At 37.3% G+C, this 22,724-nt stretch overlaps 1 protein-coding gene across 3 annotated transcripts in view; it reads left to right on the top strand.

The window, feature by feature from the left end:
• The window catches only part of RFX3 (regulatory factor X3), a 327,432-nt gene that overhangs the window by 263,888 nt on the left and 40,820 nt on the right, over positions 1–22,724 (top strand). For all 3 annotated transcript variants that reach the window (XM_043976081.1, XM_043976079.1, XM_043976080.1), the window contains 6 exons: positions 3,622–3,743; positions 4,328–4,440; positions 13,025–13,140; positions 13,605–13,759; positions 18,061–18,158; positions 22,530–22,679. In XM_043976081.1, coding sequence (XP_043832016.1) covers positions 3,622–3,743; positions 4,328–4,440; positions 13,025–13,140; positions 13,605–13,759; positions 18,061–18,158; positions 22,530–22,679 — 754 coding nt within the window. The remainder of the gene's footprint in view (positions 1–3,621; positions 3,744–4,327; positions 4,441–13,024; positions 13,141–13,604; positions 13,760–18,060; positions 18,159–22,529; positions 22,680–22,724) is intronic.

The raw sequence follows: 22,724 nt of genomic DNA, 5'->3' as shown, positions 1-22,724 counted from the left end.
AAAACCTGTATTAAATTTACTGATAATCAACAAAATTCTTTGTTCGAATCTTTCTTTCTTCACCCACCCCTCCACCCCCACCCATGAATTCAGTGATTGCCCAGGAACAGTAAAATAGTTATAAAATGGACCACCAAAGGAACTAATGAGAGAAGTGAGTAAAGACTTAAATTTACCAACATGATTTTTACAAAGGATTTCCTCCATTTAGCAATGGAAGGAGCTAATTCTCTAGTCCAATTTCTCATTTTAAAGATGAGGAAACTAAGGAGCAGAGGAACAAAGCGACTTGCCTGTGGTTACACAGGTAGAAAGTGAGTGAGTCAGGATTTGAACTCAGATTCTCTAACTCCAAATCCAAAGTTCTTTCGATCACACTTCAAATTCAGCTTTTGGGATATCATTTGTTCCCTTGGGTATTGAAAGTCCCATAATTCACCTTTCTTTTTCTTTCTTTTTTTTTTTTGAGTTGGTCAGTTACTGAGTACAGTTTTGTACCACAGTCATGTCCAAGCTGCTTATTACTTTACTGGAACAATCTTTAAAAAGCCTTTTGCATTGCACACAGGAGGTTAAGATCACAGCACTTTGTGAATGAGAACAGCTTTTTTAAGCAATGGTTATAAATTGTGTAATTATTTAGGATGTTTCATAGGATCACAGATTTAGAACTGACTTTGATCCCCTCATTTTGCAAATGAGAAGAAAACTGAGGCCCAGAAGAGGTTAAGTGACTTGCCCAGGGTCGCACAGCTAGAAAGTGGCTGAGACAGACTGGGATCATGATGCCTATTTGTCTGTTCAGTGATGTTTTTGTTTTTTCTACATGCAATTTCAACCACTTTAAAAAACTTTGGTGTGAATTTTTCCCTCATAGCCTTGATTAGTGTAGAGAAGCTAATCTGGCAATTCTGGTGGTAAGTATATGCCACTTTCTGCCTTTTATTATGATGTTTTAGTATCCATGCATAGCCATATTGTGTGTTTTCCATGGTGCTTTCAAAGTAGACTTACAACTGTCCAAATTCCATGTAACAGCTATGACGAGCTCCGTATTGAAAGGATTCTTAATAACCTTCCAAGTTTTATATTTCAGTGACAGGTTTCATGCATACACTAAGTTATTAAAGCATTAGAGTTTCTTTGATTTCTTAATCATTAACAACTTTAGCTGGTGGTTACCCATGGAGTTGCAAGCTGTTAAAATTATCATTTGCTGCTTACTAATTTTAAAACCAAGAGCTGTTTCTTCATTAGCAACAGCACAGGTCTTTTTTTTTCCTTTGGCACCACCACAGATTTTCAGATATGGTCCAGGTTTACTCCGTTTTTTTAAAATGCCAACCAAGACCTTGAAATGTTTCAAACATAATTTATGTAGGTGATGATCTGTCTCACCAAAAAAATAATAATAATAATAATCTGAGAAGACTTTCTTTAAATAGTGAGCTCCCCTAGTGTTTGCAGTCAAGTGTGTATTTACAGATGATGAAATGCTTGACAGAGTAGTGGGAGGCAGAAAAACTTAAAGCTATGTTTCAATGGCAAGAGCCATTGCCAGTAGAAAATCAGTCAGAATGAAAATAAAGCATCCTCAACTTATAGTGTAAGTCAGTGGGAAAGCATGATTCACTTAGTATACAACGTTTTAAAGAAGACATATATCATAGGCACAATAAATACTTGATTTTGTATATGTTTTAGCAGCAATTAAATATTTTGACTTACAATTCATTTCAAAACGTTTATTTAATACCTAAAAAGAGGTGGGTTAATGAAAAAAATCTAAATAACTGAAATCCATAAAAATGGATTTCCCCCTTTAGTTGTTGATTCTTTCTTTTTCTACAAGATCAGATTTGAAGAAACCCTTGATGTCCTGTGTTCCAGTATCTTACACCTGTGAAAAACTGTTAATGTGACAAATGTTTATCACCTTATTAAAATAGTTCCTATTGTAGCTTTTACTATTGTGTGTAGTATTAGTTGAAAAAGCACTGAATTTGTAGTCAAGACATCTAGGTTTAAGGCTTAGCCCCATTCCTTACTAATGTGGGTAACCTTGGACAAGTTAACTAACCTTCATGAGATTATTTCCTCTTCTTAATGATAGTTCACATTTATGTAAAGTTTTAGAATTTAAGAACAAGGTTGTTTACAACAACCTTTTGAATAAAAGCATTATTATCTCATTTGGTGGTGGGTGAAGGTCCTATATACTTAGAGCTGAATCAGAACTCTCATCAAGGGGAAAGGATCTCCTGACCCCAAGCCCAGAGCTCTTTCCACCACACATCCTGCCCTTATATAAAATGAGGAAACTAGACATCTCCCAAGGTTGTTGTGAGGCTCGAAGGAACCACCTTATTGAAACTGCTTTGCAAGTAGTAGATCTCACATATAAATGTAGTCTTCTACTTCTAATATCATGATCATCTTGATAATACAGCCAGTATTGCTATAATTCCAAGGAAAATGATTTTACTATCTTCCTTAAGAATTTAGGAATTGTTTTACCACTGAATGTATCATCATCATAGCCATTTTCTAATGCCACTGAGATGAAGAGCTTGTTTGCTTATATAAACACAGTCTAACAAGAAGTTGTAGAAAGTCCTTCTCATCTAACCTAAAATTCCATACTAGTTTTGAAATTTCTGGTCATTCTGTACCCATGATATGCTTGCTAGATGCAATAGACAATAAAGAAGTATAATCAGAAAACAGCTGGTCTCCATTTTATAATTACCCCCCTAATCTCATAATAAAGCTTTATATAATTGAAATCTGTAGGAAGTTGTTTCAGCTTTCTCTTCTCTAGGCTAAATAATGCAAATTCCTTTCACCTCTTTTGTTGAAACTCCATGAATTCCAAACTGCATTAATTTAAATTGGTTAAACAAATTCAGCCTATTTTATTACCTAAGTAAAAATTCATAGCTGAAAATAATGAAGCTAAAACCAAATTAAACACACAGTGAATTGATGTGGATGGGAAACCTTCTGAAATGAACTAAGGGTAGAATTAATTGATAAGGACCCTCCACCTTTTCAGTTACTAAGAATCAAAGTTCCTTTGCCCCCTTCAGGCTGGATCTTTACAGAATAAATCAACATCTTTACCATAAGTGGTACTTCAATTCAACAAGTGTTCATTTTAGGCCCTCCTTCAATAGGCACTAGTTTCATTAGGCTGGAATACTAAACTTCCTTACCACTCCAAGGTAAAAACATATGACCTGTCTGTAAACCCATACTTGAAAGCTTTCCAGCTTTTGCACCTAGGAAATAGCCTTGGAAAACCCAAGGTCCACTCTAAGGGCAAGCAGAGTGAGGCCTTTTTAGTCTAAAGAAAGACCCTGGAACTCTTTAATTCTTTGTTCTTGGATTTCCCAACTTTGGTTAGCTTCTCAGGGAGAAGCAGAATTGAAAACATCTTTACATGCCACTTTCTAAAGTCTATTTTATCTTAGATAAATCCCTATCAACCTAAATAATGGAAGAAAGCAAAATCAAGTCACATACCTTAATCATTTTTATGTGGTGCATTTGAAGACTCAAGGAATAATTTGTTTGTTGTTATTGTTGTTGTGTTGTTGTTTTTTCATTCCACATTTTAAGGTACAAGCCTATGCAGAAAGTGGATGGGGTTGCAGATGGTTTCACAGGAAGTGGTCAACAGACAGGCACATCTGTTGAGCAAACTGTAATTGCCCAAAGTCAGCATCATCAACAGTTTTTAGGTATGTTAAGATATAATGTGTATTACTTGTTAGTAGGATTGTGAAACCTACAAAAAAGCAGCAGGTTTTTCTTCAAGTATCATGGATAATTATGGATACCCATTGTACTCTGAAGGTCTTTCTGCTGAAGTTATATCTCCAACGCAACATGACAATTTGGCCTATTCTTAGTCAAATATTCTTTTTTTAAAGATCTGGATTTTTGTTGGACTTTTTAATTCATATGTACTAAGTAAATATGTATGGACTAGCTGCTAAAAATGGGAAACCCTCTGCTATTTCTAAAAGTCCTAGTGAAATTTTAGGGTTAAAAAAATCCCCCATAACATTTTGTCTCTCTTACACAACTTACACAGACAGTCCTGTTACATTTGGAGTTCTGGTCACAGCTTATCTTGTCTATTGTTCCTGCTTCTAATTTTTGGTTGTAAAATATTAAGATGAAAATATGAAAAGTCTTGGCTTTTTGGCCCCCTGACTTTTCAAAAACAAAGCCTTTGTACTCTTAAATTTTTTCTCATTAGGCTGTAATTGGCACCATCCACAATGTGTTTTTTTTTTCTACTCTGTTGTCATGGTAACAGATGCATCTAGAGCACTTCCAGAGTTTGGAGAAGTTGAAATATCTTCTCTACCAGATGGTACTACCTTTGAGGATATCAAGTCACTGCAGAGTCTTTATCGAGAGCACTGTGAGGTAAGTAAGACTTTTCAAACAAATTAAGTCTAAAACAGCTAGCTAAAAGCAAATGACTTGCTATGTCACTTACATAGGAGAGAAGCTGATCCTCATGCTTTGTTGAGCAAGGTCTATTCAACAAATACTTATCAAGGGCTTACTGTGTGCAAGGAACTGGTAGGTTTAAAAAAAGGGACTTAGTCTCTATGAGTTTAACATTCAAATAGAATTTCACAAACACACACACACACAAAATGATGCAGGAGAGGAAGTTATTGGGCAATTGAAACATCCAAATAAAATATTATTAGGAATCTGAGCCTGGAGAAATTACTTCAGCAGGGGAGAAGGAAAGTTAAGGAGAATCATAAGAGTTCACAAAAGAGATGGTGTTCATGTTGGAAGTTGATGGACAGGGAGCAAGCTCAAAAGACAAAGTGAAAAGGAGAACATCTAGACAGGCAAGGAGGCAGTGTGGCCAGAGGCCCAGAGGTATGAATGAGGGTGGAGAGTAGCCCAATTTGGTGGTAATATACGGCTCATAAGAGGGATGTAGTAAGAGATAAGTTGCAGGCAGAATATGGACAAAGGTTTTTCTTTGATTTTTCCTGCCTAACTGTAGAGGTGAGGGGTACAAAGAGGATAGATTAAAATAATTGGGAGAACTTGCACAGTCCACATTCCCTTCAGAAACCATTGAAGTTTCTTGTTCTTCTCAGATTTCTCCTTGTGTCATTTATATTTGTCCATATCAGTGTCTTCCCACCACCACTTCCACACACCCCAGTTTTTAGGAATACTGAATTCTGATTCTAATACTGAAGCTCAGATTCAGAGAAGCAGTCCAGGTCAGAGTGAAGATTTTAAGCCAGTTGACTCAAAGGTCAAGGCTCTCCCACAAAAAGGACTGATCCTCAAAGCAGGCACTGATCTGTGTAGAAGGAATTCTCTATGCCAAAGAAATCACAGGTTTACCTCTCCACCAACATACTGTCTTCCTATGACCTGGAAGCTAGTTGAAGAGGAAGACAATAGGATCCCTGACCAGGGTGCTCTCAAGGGAAGCCCTCAGTCTTTTTCCTCTAATCAACAAGAAAAAGGTAAGGGAAGATCCACTGCAGGTCTTGGAAAGTACCTCACCCAGCTAACCCTCAGTTGATGTGAGAAAAAAACTTGCTAATGATCAGAATTATCTCAAAGTGGGCTAGGCTGTCTCAGGAGGTAGTGGGTTCTCTCTTACTCTGAGTTTTTCCAGCAATATTGGATGACCATTTTTCCATTATGAGAGAGGAGACTCTTGCTCAGGAGTGGGTTGGACTAGATGATGGCTGAAGTAGCTTCCAACACCTAGATTCTATGATTAAAATTTGGGTCCTAAATCCAGGGTTCTTTACACAACCACTTGGAAGCTTTCTACAGCAGGATCAGTTGTACCAACTCACTATCTTGGGCATGTTTAACTCCTGGATGGGTTCAACACACTTGTTTCTAAGATGATAGCTTCCAATTTCAGTCTGGGACATTTTCTTTTGTTGTAAGATTTTCTAAAGTGTTTCTCTCTTTGAAACAAGATTATATCTGAAATGTAGATATCTTTATTTCAATGTTGTTTGTGGACTTGCACTTGGTAGAATATAAACCTTTGGCTATAATGGACATCTTACTGCCAACTGCTGACAATGCAATATGCAGTGAGATTTCTCAACTCATAGCATTAATGGTTTGTTTTTTGGTGGTTGGGTTTTTTTTCTACTCCAGAAGTAAGAAATTTTTGAGTAAACCTGAATGCTTCTCAGAAGTGCTGGGTTATTAACAACTAAGAAAAATTTCTCACATTAGCATAATACCTGACAGATCTTCTCCATGTGATCCTAAAAGGTTGTCTCAATCATTTTGTTTTCATGGTTCTGCTTATTTCACTTTGTATCAATTCATATGTTTTTCCATGCTTCCTTGTATTCTTTACTTCTTAAATCCTGATATTTAATTAGATTCATGCATCACAACTTGTTTTGCCATTCCCCAATTAAAGGACACTTCTTTGTTTCTCACACAAAATGTACTCCTTAAAAAAATTATCACAGGGTTCCTTTAAATGCCAATTCCCTGAAACATTTAAAATATTATTTGATTTACAAAATGTTGGTGTATATACAGCATTCCAAAGACACTGAGGGACAGAGAAATCATGGAATGTCTAAAGGGACTTCAGAGACTATCAAGTCCAACCTGTATCTGACCTTCAAGGGCCCAAATTCTGAAATTCCTCTTTCTGATCATAATCCCCTATCCTTTCATTCCTCCCACCATTGAAATTGTTCTGACCTGGCCCTGTGCCCTGCACTCCACTGATCTCTTTTATTCCCCCAATTTACCATGCCTATTTTAGCTCCACTTCTCTCCCTTTGCAATTTTGACTCTATAGGATGACAGTTCAAGAAGGTACTATCCTCCTCAGATGCTTGCTATTCTGTTTGTTATTCTTCCTTGTTAAGGAAGTAATGAAATAATGAGCTCACTAAAAAGAAATGCTATTGAATCTTACTACTCATTTCCAAACTCTCCCAGCTATCCTACATCCCCCAACACCAACCCACTCACCTTTAAAGATGCCCTTACTTCGTACTTTAATGAGAAGATGGAAGCTATCCTTCCTTAGTTCTCTCATTTTTCATCCTTTTCCCCTCAAAGACATGTTTTTGCTCCATTCTCAGAGGACAAGGTGACCCTACTTCTTGCCAAATTAGCTTCTTTCCTCATGCTATTGATCCATTTTTTCTATCCTCCCCTCCCCTTAGAGCTATTCTCTATGATTCACACCCTCTCTACCCATTCTTTCCCTACTGCTATAAACATTCTTAGGTGTCCTTTATTCTTTTCCATTGAACCTGTCACCTGCTTGACTTATCCTCATATCTCTCCTCCCCTTTAGTATTAAACTTCTAGAAAGATTAGTGTACACTCAATGTTTCCATTTCCTCCACACCCACTTTATATATAGAGTTCCTCAACCACCTGCAATCTTCCATTGCGTTTACTCTGCTTAAATTTCTCTCTCCAAAGTTACCTTAATTGCCAGATTCATTGGCCTTTAAAAATTCCCAACCACCCTAACCTTTCTGAAGTATTTTACACCACTGAACCCTCTTCATGGACTGACTTTCCTCCTTTGGCATCTTCATTCAACTTTCCCTTTGATCTTCTTATACCAGAGTACTTTACTGGTTCATTGTCTTATTGATTCTTAAACATAGTCTTCTAAGATTCTATTGTGGGTCCTTTTTTTGTCTTTCTACTTTTTCTCCCTTGGTATTTCTGTTGGTATCTCATAGCTCTGCCTCTATCCAAATGCATCTCCAATCTATGTCTTTACACTCAACTTCTTGGAGATTGGTTCCTGCCTCTCCAACTGACCACTAAGCAAATCTCCACCTGAATGCCCCAGTGGCATCTCAAACTGAACCTGTGTGAAGCTGAATTCATCTTCTTTCCTCTAAAATCTGTTTTTTCTTCTGAACTATTGTATTTTTGTCAATGGCACTACCATCTTCCCATTCACCCAGGGTCAAAACTTCAGTCACGTTTTACTCTTCTCTCTCCTTCACCCCTCATGTCCAATCAATTGTCAGACCCTATTAATTTGTACCTTTTGAATATCTCTTACATCTGTCCCCTACTCTCAATTCACACTGCTACCACCCAAGTTTACACCTTCATAACATCTTCTCTAGCCTCCTGACTTGTGTCTTTGCCTTCATCCTCTTCCCTCCATAATGCATTTTTCATACCACTCCCAAAATAATCGAATGTATATATTTTACCATGTCACTGCCCTGCTCAAAACTTTCTGTGCTCCCTATTGTCTGTAGGATAATATACAGACTCCTTAACATGACATTTAAGGCCTTCCACATCTTACCTTTCCAGCATAATTTCACAACCTTCCCCTTCTCTCTCTCTCTTCTCTATCTCCTCTCTCTCTCTCTCTCTCTCTCTCTCTCTCTCTCTCTCTCTCACACACACACACACACACACACGCATACACGCACGCACGCACACACACTCCAATCAAACTATACTGCCAGTTGTTCTGCAGTCCCCTCCAGAATTACCTTTATTCTTTGCATTCATGAAGGTTGACAACCTCCCAAACCATTTCTAGGATGCATCCCTCTTCATCTCCATCTATTGAAATCTTTTTCTTCCTTCAAGGTCCAGCTCAGGTGTCACCTCTCCCATGAAGCTTTCCTGGATTCCTCTAACTGCAAGTGAACTCTTTCTTCTCAAATCTTCATAGAAAGTGTTGTCTTGATCCTTTCTTTACTGCTACTTTGTACTTATTAACTTATATACCTATCCCTCCCATTAGATAACAAGTTCCTTAAGTGTATAATACTTTGTACATAGTAGGTTCTTAAATATAAATATAAAAATAATTATTAACATATCAAAAGGATTCATTTCCCTCAATTGTCACTTCCCTATTTTTGTGACATTTTCTATTGATTTCTAGAATAGTATCTCCCCCAAAAATATTTTTTCTATATTTGTAAATTGGGCTTATTGTCTTTATGGATGAAAATTTTAAGAATTTGCATTATGTATGTTGCTGATCTACAGTGCCCTAAGTTCACCAGCTAACTAGGTTCTTCTCTACTTCTCTCAGACACAGAAGATGAGCAGAGTTGTTATACCAGTTCTTAGAGCCCACATTATTAAATACATGTAGTCAAAACTACCTTTTTTGTACAAAGGAGTAATTCTCAAGTTTTGTGAGTAGTATCATCCTGAGGCTAATTTATAAATTAATTTGGATGCTACTGGGAGATTTAAAAAGAATAATCATAAGTTAATACAAGCATTAGCAACTTTCAATGCAATCCTACATGTTTGATGAAGCTATATGTTTGTACTGGCCTACCGAACTAAGAAAAAGGAAGTTAAGGTCCGGGCCAAAATTAGGGCATATATCAAGTTAGCCATTCAGTTTGATGAGCATTTATTAAGCTCTGTGCCAGGCACTGTGCTTAACACTGCAGATACAAAGAAGACCCAAAATAATCCCTGCCCTCAAGGGACTCACATTCTAATGGAAAAGACAGCATGGAAATATATATGAAAAAGATACAAACAGTGTCCATTGAAGGTAATCTTAGAAGGAAATCATGGAAGTTATTTCCTTTGAAATTCATGACATCAGACCTTCCTCTCTTGGTCCTTGTCTGTCTCTTCTACTGACCTGCTGGTTACTCCCTCCCCTTTCTTTTCTCCTTTGGGTCCTGGCTCACAGCTTTCCTTTCCCCTCCTTCCTGCTCTCATATTCTTTGAAAACTCTAGTATCTGTAATGCTAAACCTTCTGACATGCTGACCTTGCAGTTTCTTAAGCTTTTTCAACTCCTGTCTGCTCCACCTTCACTTAATTTCAGGCTTTTCCCAGGAAACTACAGTTATCCCTTTCACATCACCACTTCCCCCATCACAGTTTTGATACATCACAGGTCAGCATAAGAAATTAAATGGGAATTTGGGGGGAATTTTGTGGAAGCCTCAGATGATATGTTAAGACCAACAGAAAAAGTTTAGAAACTCAGAAATGCATAAAATATATGGATAGTATTATATAATATCCACCCAAATTTTATAATAAGGTACTGTAAACGCTCCATAAAAGAAAAAGTTCTGACTTCTCTGGTACAAAGGGAAGGCCAAAAATTTTTATGCAAATTTTCCAAATCATGGAGCGGGGAGTGGGGGGAAGAGGGTGCCACACCCCTAACTCCCATGATGTTGAAGGAATAACCCATACCTTCAAAGTCCTGACTTCTGACATTTCTCCCTCTGGTTAAGATATTTAATTCTTTCATTTTTCCCATCTTTAATTCTTTAATGAACTCATTGTTTTTCATCATGACTTTACTCCCTAGATTCCTCCCTAATTTTTATCAAACCTATTCTGTTCTCACTTCTCTAATCCATTCCTCATATCACTGATTGAGAAATCATACTTACAGACTATTTTGGTTTAATCTCTCCTCAGAAACCTTTAATGGGTCTCTATTTTGCTTAATTAAGCCTTCAAGTGCTATATAAATTAGATAATATTATTATTAGGGAATAAATGTGACCTGACCCTGGCTCTGTATAGAGCTACTAATCTTCCATGGTTTTTTCACAGACTACTCTCATTCATATGTTCAGCTCTCTAGCCAAACTGGACTATTTTGTCCCTCCCATTCCTGGCTTGCCTTCTTCTTTTTTCCCTTCATGTTTTTATTCCTAATATTTCTCACACATGGAATGATCTTACCCTTTCTCCAATCCCCATCTGTTAGAGCCCTTACCTTCCTTGAAGGCCCAACTCATGTGTCAGCTGCTCCATCAAGCCTCTACCATTTCCTCACCCTCCTCAGATTTCTAAAAGCACTTTGTCTGAACTTATGCCTTTGTGCTTCATCTCACTTTCCCTTATTACATCATAGCCATTTGTACATATGTCTAGATATGTGAATATCCCCATCATAACTATTTGTGTACATCCCTCCCTCTCCAGCCCATTAACTCGGGTTGAGAGAGCAAGTTTTTATTAAGTACCTATTATGGGCCAGACACTTTACTAAACACTAGGGATACAAAGACAGAAACACTGTCCTGGCCCTCAAGAAGCTCACATTCTAATGATGGAAGCAACAGGCAAGGAACTATATGTAAACAAGATAGACACACACAGGGTAAATTAGGAATAACCTTGTAGAGAAGTCACTAGCACTGAAAGGGACAGCAAAAGGCCTTTTTCAGGTATGGTAAGTGAGCCAGGAAGCCAGGGAAGCCAAGAGGGGCAGATGAATTGGGAGAACATTCTAGGCCCAGAGGATGGCCAGTGAAAATGCACAGTAAAAGGGGACGGCTAGGTGGCACAGTGGATAAAGCACTGGCCCTGGATTCAGGACTCCCTGAGTTCAAATCCGGCCTCAGACACTTGACACTTACTAGCTGTGTGACCCTGGGCAAGTCACTTAACCCCCATTGCCCTGCAAAAAAAAACAAAAACAAAAACAAAATGCACAGTAAAAGGTAGAAAGAGCCATATAAGCAGCAGGAAAGGAAGCCAGTGTCATTGGACCCTAAAGTGTGTTGAGGGAAGATGGATGTAAACAGAATGGAAAGGTTGTGACAGCCTATAAAAGCCAGAGGGCTTAATATTCCTGAAAGCAAGATGGGTAGAATGCTCCTCATAAGGAGCCCTTTGATGAGAGTGTCTTAGGGTTGTTGACCTATCTCTTTTTGTTTTCCCACTGCCTAGTACACAAGAAGGCAAGACTTGTTTGCTAAATCCTTCTGGGGTGGGATTTGGGATGCTAATTGCACTGAAGTGTGGCAGTTGTCATAATGCCCTCTACCGTACTACAGTGCTGGTCTAGTAGGGAGGACACAACCGTTGCTGTATGTCTTTCTGGTTCTGTCCATCCTTGAACAAAAACAACGGGGGTAAAATAAGAAGTGTTGTTCTGAATCTGCTAGCATGTGGCCCTGACCACAGATACCCAATGCTCTCTTTATGGCTTGCACATTCAATACTTCTTACATATGTACTTTGGGAACCTGTGATTTCATCAGTGTGGTGCCCCCTCTACCAACAGAGACCATAACCCCTCCATCCTTTAGAAAATAGTTCTATGACTCACCGGGCCTGAACAATGCATCCCTCTGAAACCAGCCTGGTTCCAAGCCTCTGTGGACTTAGGTGGGCTGACTTTTGGATGACAGGCATGCAAGAGATACCTGGGTATGTTTTCCATGACAATCAATTATAAAGCATTAATGAAATGTGCTTATTATGTGTCAGTCACTGAGCTCCATACTAGGGATACAAGTAAGAGCAAAGACAATCCTTGCCCTCAAGGAGCATACATTCTAATCAGAGACAAACATGAAAATAACTAGGTACGTAGAAGATATATTGAGTGTGTGGAACGTTATCTCAGATGGAAGGCTATAGCAGCTGGGGGAATGGAGAAGTCTTCCTGACAAATATGGCATTGGGACAATATGAGTTACTACAGGATGATGTGAAGTAAAGGTTAGATTACAACTACCCCGCTGAACCTGCAAAATACAAGTGTGGTAGCCAAAGAAAAGAAAATATTGAGAAGAAGGGGAAAAATCATAAGGAAGGATGAAATTTAAGAGGTTCATGGATGAAGCAAAAAATAATTAAAAAAAAACCAGTGAGGGGGTGGGGAAGGGAGGAGACCTAGTCACCAACAAATAATAATAATAATACCACAGCCAGAAATCTTTGAAAGCATTGGCTGGCTTTTTAATTTTGAAAGGAATTTGTCAGTTTTCCTTAGTGAATGTCCTTGTCTTTTTAGTAGTTCAACTTTCCTTTGTTATGTCATATATCTTTAGCAGGTTCTGAAGAAATTTCCTGATGAAATACCTAATAACTAGTGACTAGAAAAAGCTATATCTTACCATTATACTATGCTGTTATAAAAGAAAAAAATCTCATTCATCTATGCACCAGATGTAAACCTCTACTCCTTTTGATTAATGTAAACACAACAGAAAGGTCACCTGCCCTTGATTTGTGTTTTTTAGGCAATATTGGATGTTGTTGTGAATCTTCAGTTTAGCCTGATAGAAAAATTGTGGCAAACTTTCTGGCGTTATTCTCCCTCCACTCCAGGAGATGGCACTACCATTACTGAATCCAGGTCAGAACCCCAAAACTTTACTGATTTACTGTAGTAACTGAACAGATCTGACACTGTAGGGATATGTATACCAGTTGTGAACCTTTCCTGATAACTTTTATTTGATAGGCTAACATTTTGACTATGATAGAAATATACCACAAATTGCTCTTTTGAGGTTTAGCCTCTCCACATAGCTCCCATTTTTATTGATTTGGGTGAATGCAGTAGACATCTTCCCCCTTTCCTTAAAAACAAACAAACCAAAAAAAAAAAAAAACACAGTCAACATGTTTTTAGAAAATTCGAAAGTAAGTAGAGAGCTTTGGGGGGGAGCCCTTTATCCCAGCTATGTGGCACCAGTGCAATGATGGTATAGTCTAACCTCTATAGTATTTTATTCAATAAAAATATTTTAAAAGCCCATTATTCTTTTTTTTATCCTCATTTGCCATCTATTCATTTGCGACATTTATTCACGCCAGCAATCTGAGTGAAATAGAAAGCCGACTTCCGAAAGCAAAGCTGATAACTCTGTGCAAAAATGAGTCTATCCTGAAATGGATGTGTAACTGTGACCACGGGATGTACCAGGCTTTGGTGGAGATTCTCATTCCCGACGTCCTTAGACCTATTCCTAGTAAGTTAAATGCAGACAAGTAAGGATTCTTTTGTTCTCGTGCATAACTCCCAGGAAGTTTTGGGAAGTGACTTTGAAAAAAATCTCAGTGATTCTATGTCTGAATCTCATTCAGGTTTGCAAAACAGAAAAGCCTATAATATTATGGAGTAGTGCATTAAAGCAGACTAGTATAAAAGCTGTACTTTTTTTTTTAAACCTGACTCACCTATTTTCCAATCTATCATTGCCTCATTCTTGTAAGCCAACTAAGCAGACGGGTGACAGCCCCAATACCTAATTGCAAGATTACTCCTTGGCCAGTCAACCATTATCGAATTATTTCCCTCAGAAGTACAGTTCCTTCTTCAAGTGAAAATTATTGAAATCTGTAATTGCTAGGCCAGTCTCTTTTCTGGTTGCTTTTGATATCAAGCTAATTTACCTCGGTTTCCAGTGAAGTTGAATTCCTTTATAAAAGCATTTACTCTGTCACGTCCGTCATGTTAAGAACTATAAATGTAGCTTCCATTAACAGTAATGGTTAACGGTATTCTGAGAGAAAAAATCTATGTAACTACACAAGCATTGTGTTCCCACTATGAACCAAACAATAGACATTACACAGATAAGTTAGATTATTTTTAAAGGAGATAGTGCCTCAAACTACCTTGTAGCAAACAAAGCTATTTTCTACAGATGTCAATATAAGTGCTACTAAGGAGTCTAGTTGTTAGAGGTAGTTGAGAACAATTTTACATCTACATCTTTATAAGGAGATGCGACTGACCTTAACTTGTTAATGAAATGGAACAGAGCTTCCACTCTTTAAGCACATTAATGGAGGCAAAAGAATGTTAGCTTTAGAAATTAGAAAGCATAGATTTGAAGTGTACTTGCTCATAGGCAGCTATTGTTAATGTTTTCAACAAAATAAATAGGGATTCAGTAGAACAGAAGGTCAGGAGATTAACATAGCACATTTGTGCATTTTAACCTCATCTATTTCTAAATGTGGCAGAAATTAATGTAGGTCGTGAAAAATAAATACTTTTTATTGGTGGTAATTCTTCCATTCTTTCTACCACCTTAGTGTATGTCTATCCACAATATGTTTGTATGGTAATCTATGGATATGCATATGGATTTATGTATAAATGTCAGGAAAATAGTTTAACTATCTTTATCTCAAGTTGCACATGTTTAGCAAACATACACAAAACCTTCGTTTTTAAGCAAATTCAATTCTGGTTTAAGAATATTGCCAAAAGACTTAGGGATTTAACTAAGTTCCCAATGTGAGAGTAAAGAAAACCCTCTAATTTAATTTTCCATTCCATCCACACAAAGTTTTCCAGATTAAAGATTGATTAAAAGTGACGTTGTCATGGAAAATTTCAGTGTGTATATCTTGTACTGATTTCTGTTCCAGTACCTGATTTTCCTTGCCTTCCTCTTGCTCCCTGTGCACCGAGTGGTATTCTCTAGAGATGTTTAAGAGAAGTTTTATAGGGGAGCTCATTAGCCTATGACATCTTACTGCCTACTCACAATTTATCTCATGAGATAGATGGAGAAATGTCAGTAAGGGTTTAAAAAAAAACAACACAGCATTCTAAATACAGAAAACCAAAATCACCCATGTTTGTCTTAACACCACAGAAGTTTGACTAAGAGAAATAAAAGGAACTTCTAAACTTTTTGCACCTTCTTAAATGACCACTGCTTTCCATAATAGGCAGCTCAAACTTTATCTTTCTTTTTTATAAATTGTATGTTTGAAAGGCCAATTTGCTCTGTCAAATAGCTTCCCACAAGTTTCAATAAACAAATAAGCTTCAGAAATTTTTATAAAACTATAATTTCAGGGTTGTTTTGTAACCAACAGATGCATTAAGAGGCAGCCATTCCAAAGAAATTTTGAGATTTCATTCCCATGCTACAATGAGGCTCAAAGAAATAAAAGCTCAAAATACATTTTAGATAGCTATCTTTTGAATATATGCATTTTAATATTAACCTTCAACAGGTTGAGACAAGTAGGCTTTGGAATAGACTTTGAATTTCAAACAATCCATTCAAGAATTTTAAGATTTGTCAAAGTCAATCTGCACAATTTTTAAAAATTTTACATAAACTCTTATAGAAAGACCAAACTAACTTCTCTTTACAATGAAGAATTTCTTTTTCTGGCGACTACCAGTACATAGCTCTGCCATCCATCTTTTTTCCTTCATTACAGAAGAGACACATTTTCTTTCTGTCCAGATGGGGTTCCTTTTTTGGTATAAAAAAAATTCTTTGCCCATCACGTTAATTTGAAGTCAGATTAACAAATACTAGATCTTAAAATTCCGTTTTCTGAAAATGCGAAGTTGCTAAATATAAGGAATCCCTCCAAGCTCAATTAGTGACACAAGTTCAGCACTCAATTATCAGTTAGCATAATTAACAGTCCAGGACCTCATTCTTGTGCAACAGGGGAAAGATTCCAAGTTATTTTCATTATTTCTAAGATACAAAATAAATGTAATTATTTCCTAGCCCCCTGAACATCAAATTAATTTGGATAAAATGAGATCCAAATTGAATCTTAATCTGTATCTTGAACCCAAATTTTCTTGTGCTTCAAAAACTGGTTGGTTTTTTTGTTACCCTTTTTCATGCTCATTCATACCTATCCTCCATGATTCTAGTGCATAACACAGCAGATCAAATTTTTTTTCATAAGCTTCCCAGCTTTGACAAAGCAGGAAGCTCTGGAAATTTCAAGAGAAAGATGAGTTCTCAAGAAATTTCCAATGCTGTTATACAGATTAAGGACTCGCTTAATTTTCCATATTTGAAGCCGCTTTTCTCAATCAAAATCCAGACTGTTTCAAGCTCATCCATCATTTGTCCCATTGAATAATATAAAAAGAACATGATAACTTTTTTATTTTATAGAATGAAGAATAAATTGTTTTGAGACTAGTTTGCACTATTAATATATTTCTCAACTTTCTCAAACAAAGGCCATTGTCAGTTGAGAAAGTATGTCAGACTAGTCTGAGCACTGGCCTGGAAAACCAAGGGATTTAATCCCAGGGTTTCCTTTAATTTGCTTTTCAGCCTTGGGCAAATCATTTAACTTTCTGGGGTCTTATCTGTAGAAGAGAGATTAAAATGCCCACCTACCACACAGGGGTATCCATAGATTAATTGTATGATTGTAAGGTGCATCGTATACTTACTTATTAGGTATTTAAAGCTTCTCCCTTCCTTACAGAGCCTTGGGCACAAATAAAGTAAAATCACAAAACCAGGAAAACAGTAGCAGCATTTTATTTACCTACCACATCGTCTCAGCCTAAAAATAAAAGTGGTACCCTGAAGGCTTAGTATTATTTAAGTCTGTTTTCTTATTACTTCCTGAAGAAAGTAGAGTCCATCTCGCTAGGGAGCAGACCTGGTGAATGCTGGCCCCACCTGCCAGATATACTAGTCCTTTTCCCTTATGGCCAAGGATGTCCCTATCACTTCCTAGCCTGCATAAAATATATATTCCTGGGGCAGAGGTGTCTATCTCTATTACATACTGCAGAAAATACAGCATGTAATTCTCATACTAGAGAGTTTTGAGAAGTCTCATCAATGTTGGCAGCAATTTTCATTATACGTGTCCTGTGTATACACATGCCAAATAAAGTGAAGAATTGATTAAATTATTCAAACCCACATCAGAGTAACTTTGTACCTCATTTACCAGAATATGTCAGAGGAAAATGAGAAAACAACCTCAATTCTCCACCTGAGATCTCCAGTTTATTGAGAGGCACAGGCCAAAAGCTCTTTGCTGAGATTATGCTGTTATGCTGGATTAGTTGCTGGGAAAAAATCATGGAATGGGAGTTGGAAGGACTTCTAATATCATCTAGTTCAATCTATACCTGAACAGGAATCCTTTCTAATAAATTTATAACAATACTCAGTCATTGAGCATAGAACAGTTGCTCAACAGTTTCAAAGTAGAAAAATCTATAATCATATTCACAACTGGTATATGTTGCTGCATTCAAATGTTTGAATATTTGGGCTTCCCACTGATGGATAAGAACAATCTGGGAGTGAAACAATCAAATACATAACCTCCACAAAGTAAGTCATGGAGGCAGAGCAGAATTATGAATATATATTAAACACTTATCAAAGTAGAATATGAAAATTCTCAGTAGTATTTCAAATTGTGTGTTTATGTGCTTCCCCTACAGTCTCAACCCTCCAACATAAGAATATTGGTTATTTGGCTTCTTTTCATTTTGTTTTTATTTTTTAATATTTAGGTGCCTTGACCCAAGCCATTCGCAATTTTGCAAAAAGCCTTGAAGGTTGGCTTTCCAATGCCATGAACAATATTCCACAGAGAATGATACAAACCAAGGTACATTGTGTTAGCCGTGCCCTTCATTTTGTCTTTTGGAAATTGTTTTGAACCATTGTCTTTACATTTGCTCTCCCAGGTGGCATTGTGTAACGTGGTCTGTATGGTAGATATGTAGGATTTTTTTAAATGTTACTTTCTCAAAAGCTCTCATTTTCTCTAATGAAGTATTTGCATTATTGTTTCATGTTCAAATTTAACAGTTCATAGATTTCAAGTGTTAGTCAAAATTTGCAAAGAAAGTAGAGAAAGATTTCCAGAAGTAATGAAGTTAAAAACACATCATAAATCTAGCCTACAAAATGCTCAAGTACTTCCGGGTTCCATAGTTGTGCATATACCTCCTTTGTCATTGCAAATCTCAACCCTTCCATGACTTAGTAGAGTTTATGTCTCACTGAAAAACTGTGTCATCCCCATAGCTCACCTGGTAATGAGCCTCACTGAAAATATCTGGGCTAACTAATCCTCAGAGGACAGACATTACCATCTCTTATGAAGTCCACTTCTTTACCCAACACTTAGCACCGTAATTCCAGCACTTAGCATTGTGCCTGGCACATAGTAGGCACTTAATAAGTGATTCTTAATTGATTTATTCAGACCTGACAGAACTTTGTCTTTACTAACATAATGTTCAGTAACCCAGGGCCACTACCACATCATGCTAAGGCATCAGAGAAAGACTCTGGTGCCGATTGTTGAAAGCATAGCCCAGAGAAATACCAGTTGTTTAAACAATAATATCTCTAGCAATAGCTGTCATATGAGGCTTTCTAGATTGCAGAGTATTCTACATGCATCATCTTATTGGAACTTCACAATAATTCTTTTTCATTGAGATTAAAAATTTGGGAATCAACTGTACAGTTTCAGGTGGAGGCAAAAAAATGCTGTTTGAGAATAATAATAACTTGATGTATTATTCAATTCTGGAGAGTTTTTTGATTCACTTATTTTTTTTAAATGCTTATTGTTTGCAGAACATAGGGATAGATACTTGGAGCAATACAAAAGTTCAGAAAAGGCATAGCTAGTCTAAGACACTTGATACTTACTAGCTATGTGACCCTGGGCAAGTCACTTAACCCTGATTGCCTCACAAAAAAAAAGGCATGGGCCTTGCCTTTAGGGAGCTTATAGTCTAACAAATTAAAGATAGAAATATGGAATTACAATATATAGTATTACCTGATAATTGCACTATAGAAGTACAAAACAAAGTGCAATTTGAGGTTCAAGGGGGAAGGCCACTACTCCCCTAGAACTTCAGAGGTGGCTCCATGGAAGACATGGCATGTGAATTTAGTTGTAATGGATGGGTAAAGATTCAACAGATGAAGATATGGAGGAAGGACAGTCCAGGTATAGAGAACAGTATGACCAAAGTTGTAGAGAGAGTTCAGAGTATATCACTTTAAATATAAGATTGCATTTTGAAACATAGCATTCATGGAAGAGAATGATCGAAGAGTGTAGAGGTAAAATGGTGCCAAATTGTGAGTGGCCTGGAATTTGAGGCATGAGACTGGCAATACAATGAATTAGATGGGGAGCGAGTGGAGGCAGGAGACCTATAATAGTGGCATCCAGGTCAATTGTCATAAAGAGCTTGTGCTAAAATAATGACTATAAGAATAGAGAGATGGAAAATTATGTAAAAAATATTTTGAAGGTAAAATGAATAGGACCTGGTAATTGTTTGGATATGAGAGATGAGGATGTGGGAAGAGCCAGAGATAACGTAAGGCTGCAGGTATGGTTCATGGTTATTCCAAAGAAAGAAAAAGCGAAATCATAAGGAGAAGAATATGTTTATAGAGGCAACTAAGTCTGGTTTGGGAAATGCTGTAGGCAAGAAGGTATATTGACTACAGTGCTTGATACATCATATGGAGAACTAGAATTCAAATCTTACGCTGACACCAAGGGTAAAGCACTTATCCTCTCTGAACTTCAGACAAATCTCTAAGACTCACTACTAAGTTATGAATAGACTGTAATTGGTATCAGTGTAGGGAATTCCCACACTGAGATAATCCCAGGTCCTTGACATATGCTAAGCAATGTTGAGTTTGAGGGTTTGAGGCATGGGGTGTGACATTCACCTAGAGATGTTGGATAGGCAGTTGGATCTGAATCTCAGAAAAGATTCTAAAACAGAAATACAAAGTTGGGAGTCACTTGAATAGTGGTAGCAGTTTAAGCCATAGTAGTGAATGAGATTCCCAGAACAAGTATATATAGAAAGCAAATGAAAAGGGATAAGAATGGATTCTTGGGGAACAACACATTAATCAATCTACCAGTCAATCTATGTATACATCATTCCATCTTCCACTTCCATGCCTTTGCAAAAGCAACTGTCTCTTCCATGCCTGAAGTTCTCTTCTTTATCAATTGTACCTCTTAAGCCTCCTAACCTCTTCAAGTCTTGGAGGCTCAAGGGTTTCCTCCTTAAATAGGCTGATCCAAAATCCCCCAGTTGTTAGTACCCATGTCGTGAAATCATTTCATAGTCATTTTGTACATACCTGGGTTTTGTATATCTGGGAACATATGTATTCTTCCTCACACATACCACCAAAAATGTATACTTCTTGAGAACAGGGATTGTTTTGCTTTTGTATTGGTCTCCAGCAGACAGAACAGTCTCCAGCATATAGTAGCACTTAATAAATGATTGCTAATAAATTCTATGATTGATTGATACAGAGAGATAAAAAAGGACGACGGGATAAAGAACAAAAAGAAATGACACTAGGTTTTGTGATTTAGAGGTCATTGGTCATGTTTAAGAACAAATTTCAGTAGAGGGCAAGTGACGGAACCATATTTCAATAGCCTGAGGAAAGAAGGGGTCATAAGAAAGTAGAGGTGTCGGGTATAGACATTTTCAAGAATTTTAGTAGTGAAGACAAAAGAGTAATAGGAAAATAGCATGCGGAGCCCTGAGCATAATTGTGGGGAAATAGGAAGAAGCCACTGGAGGTCAGCTAGAGACCCAGCTGAAAGAACCTACCTCCTCAGTTTCTACTAAGTGCCATATAACCTTGGGGCCAAAAAATGTGGTCTTGTCTTTAGGGCGATATTTGTATAACATCAGGATTGGAAACACCCTCTGATTCCCTGTACCCAAAGGGCCATGAGGCTCACATTCTGACACATTTCTTGCAACTTTGTTTACACTGTATATTTTTGCTCATGTTCCAATTACATAAGGTTTTAAAAGACATTATACATGTAAATATTTCCCTGAGATATACTGTTCCAATTGTTGTCTAGAATACATTATCAAAAATCTATTTCCAAAGACTGTAGTTCAAAAGATCCATGTTTTTATCAATGTAAGCACACTTCACAGATTAAGATCACAACCCCTCTACACCTTGATACAGTCTTCGTGAGCTGTGGCCAACCCTTTTCTCTAATGGCTGCTAATCTATTAATTTATAAATTAGTTGTTCCTAATTTAGAGGAAGTTCCTAAGTTGGAGGAAGGGACCTCAGAGGCCTAAGAGTCACTCCCCCCCCCCATTTTACAGATGAGAAAACTGAGGTCCAGGAAGATTAGAAAGAGGTGGAATTTGAGTCCACATGCTCTGACTCTAAAGCCAATGCTTATTTCACTGTACCAGGATGCTGATCAGTTTGGGGAATGACATTCCACCACTTGTGTATTTCTGGCACATCCTCAGAGAACCCAGGGTCTCCATGCCAGCCTGAGACATTGGAAAAAGATATTAATATCAGAACTTCTCCTTCTCCCACACCAAAAAAAAAAATAGCTGTAGAATTTTAGCTCCTCATCTTACTTATAGTTCTATTGTATAGTATATGATAAAAGGATTCTACAGAATAGTATATGATAAAAGGACCCTGATGGGCAAGGTCCTGACAAGATTTTCTCTTTTTCACCTCTGTAAAAATTGTTCCATGCATAGTTAATAGAATACTTGGACCAGTTCTCACAAATTTTTAATAGCCCGCTTTCAATCTGAATGTGATTCAGAGAGTAAAGGAAATTAAATGAGCTTTCTTTTTTTTTTCGGCTTCTCTAGAATAAATTATTTCTGGATGCAAATGCATGATTATTGGCAAGGATGGTTAATTAATGTTCCGGTGCCAAAGAATGTGGGAGTTTGTTTGAGTCTTGACCTCTACCTTTTTTTTAAGTCTTAGGAAAATTATATATCTGACTTAGAAATTTAAATTTAAATTTAAATCCATAAACGAGCTCCCTTACAAGGTGAATATAAAATATATAAAAATGGAGCATAAGAAATTGATGAGTCAAGGCAGATTAGAAAAATACCAGTCCTTTCTTTTCCTTTAAAAAAAAAAATCCAAAGCCAACTGGGTTTCTTTGCAGGTTGCCGCTGTAAGTGCCTTTGCCCAGACTCTGCGAAGATACACATCGCTTAATCACCTGGCTCAGGCAGCTCGCGCCGTCCTCCAGAACACTTCTCAAATCAACCAGATGCTCAATGACCTCAACCGTGTTGATTTTGCCAATGTCCAGGTAAACTATGGCTTTATGAATGGTCTCTTTAAGGAAGTACCTTTC

The sequence above is a fragment of the Dromiciops gliroides genome, chromosome 1, assembly GCF_019393635.1.
Source record: "Dromiciops gliroides isolate mDroGli1 chromosome 1, mDroGli1.pri, whole genome shotgun sequence".
In the NCBI taxonomy this organism is placed as follows: domain Eukaryota; kingdom Metazoa; phylum Chordata; class Mammalia; order Microbiotheria; family Microbiotheriidae; genus Dromiciops; species Dromiciops gliroides.
Note: the sequence above shows the minus strand (reverse complement) of the source record. Positions and strands in the feature narration are given on the sequence as shown.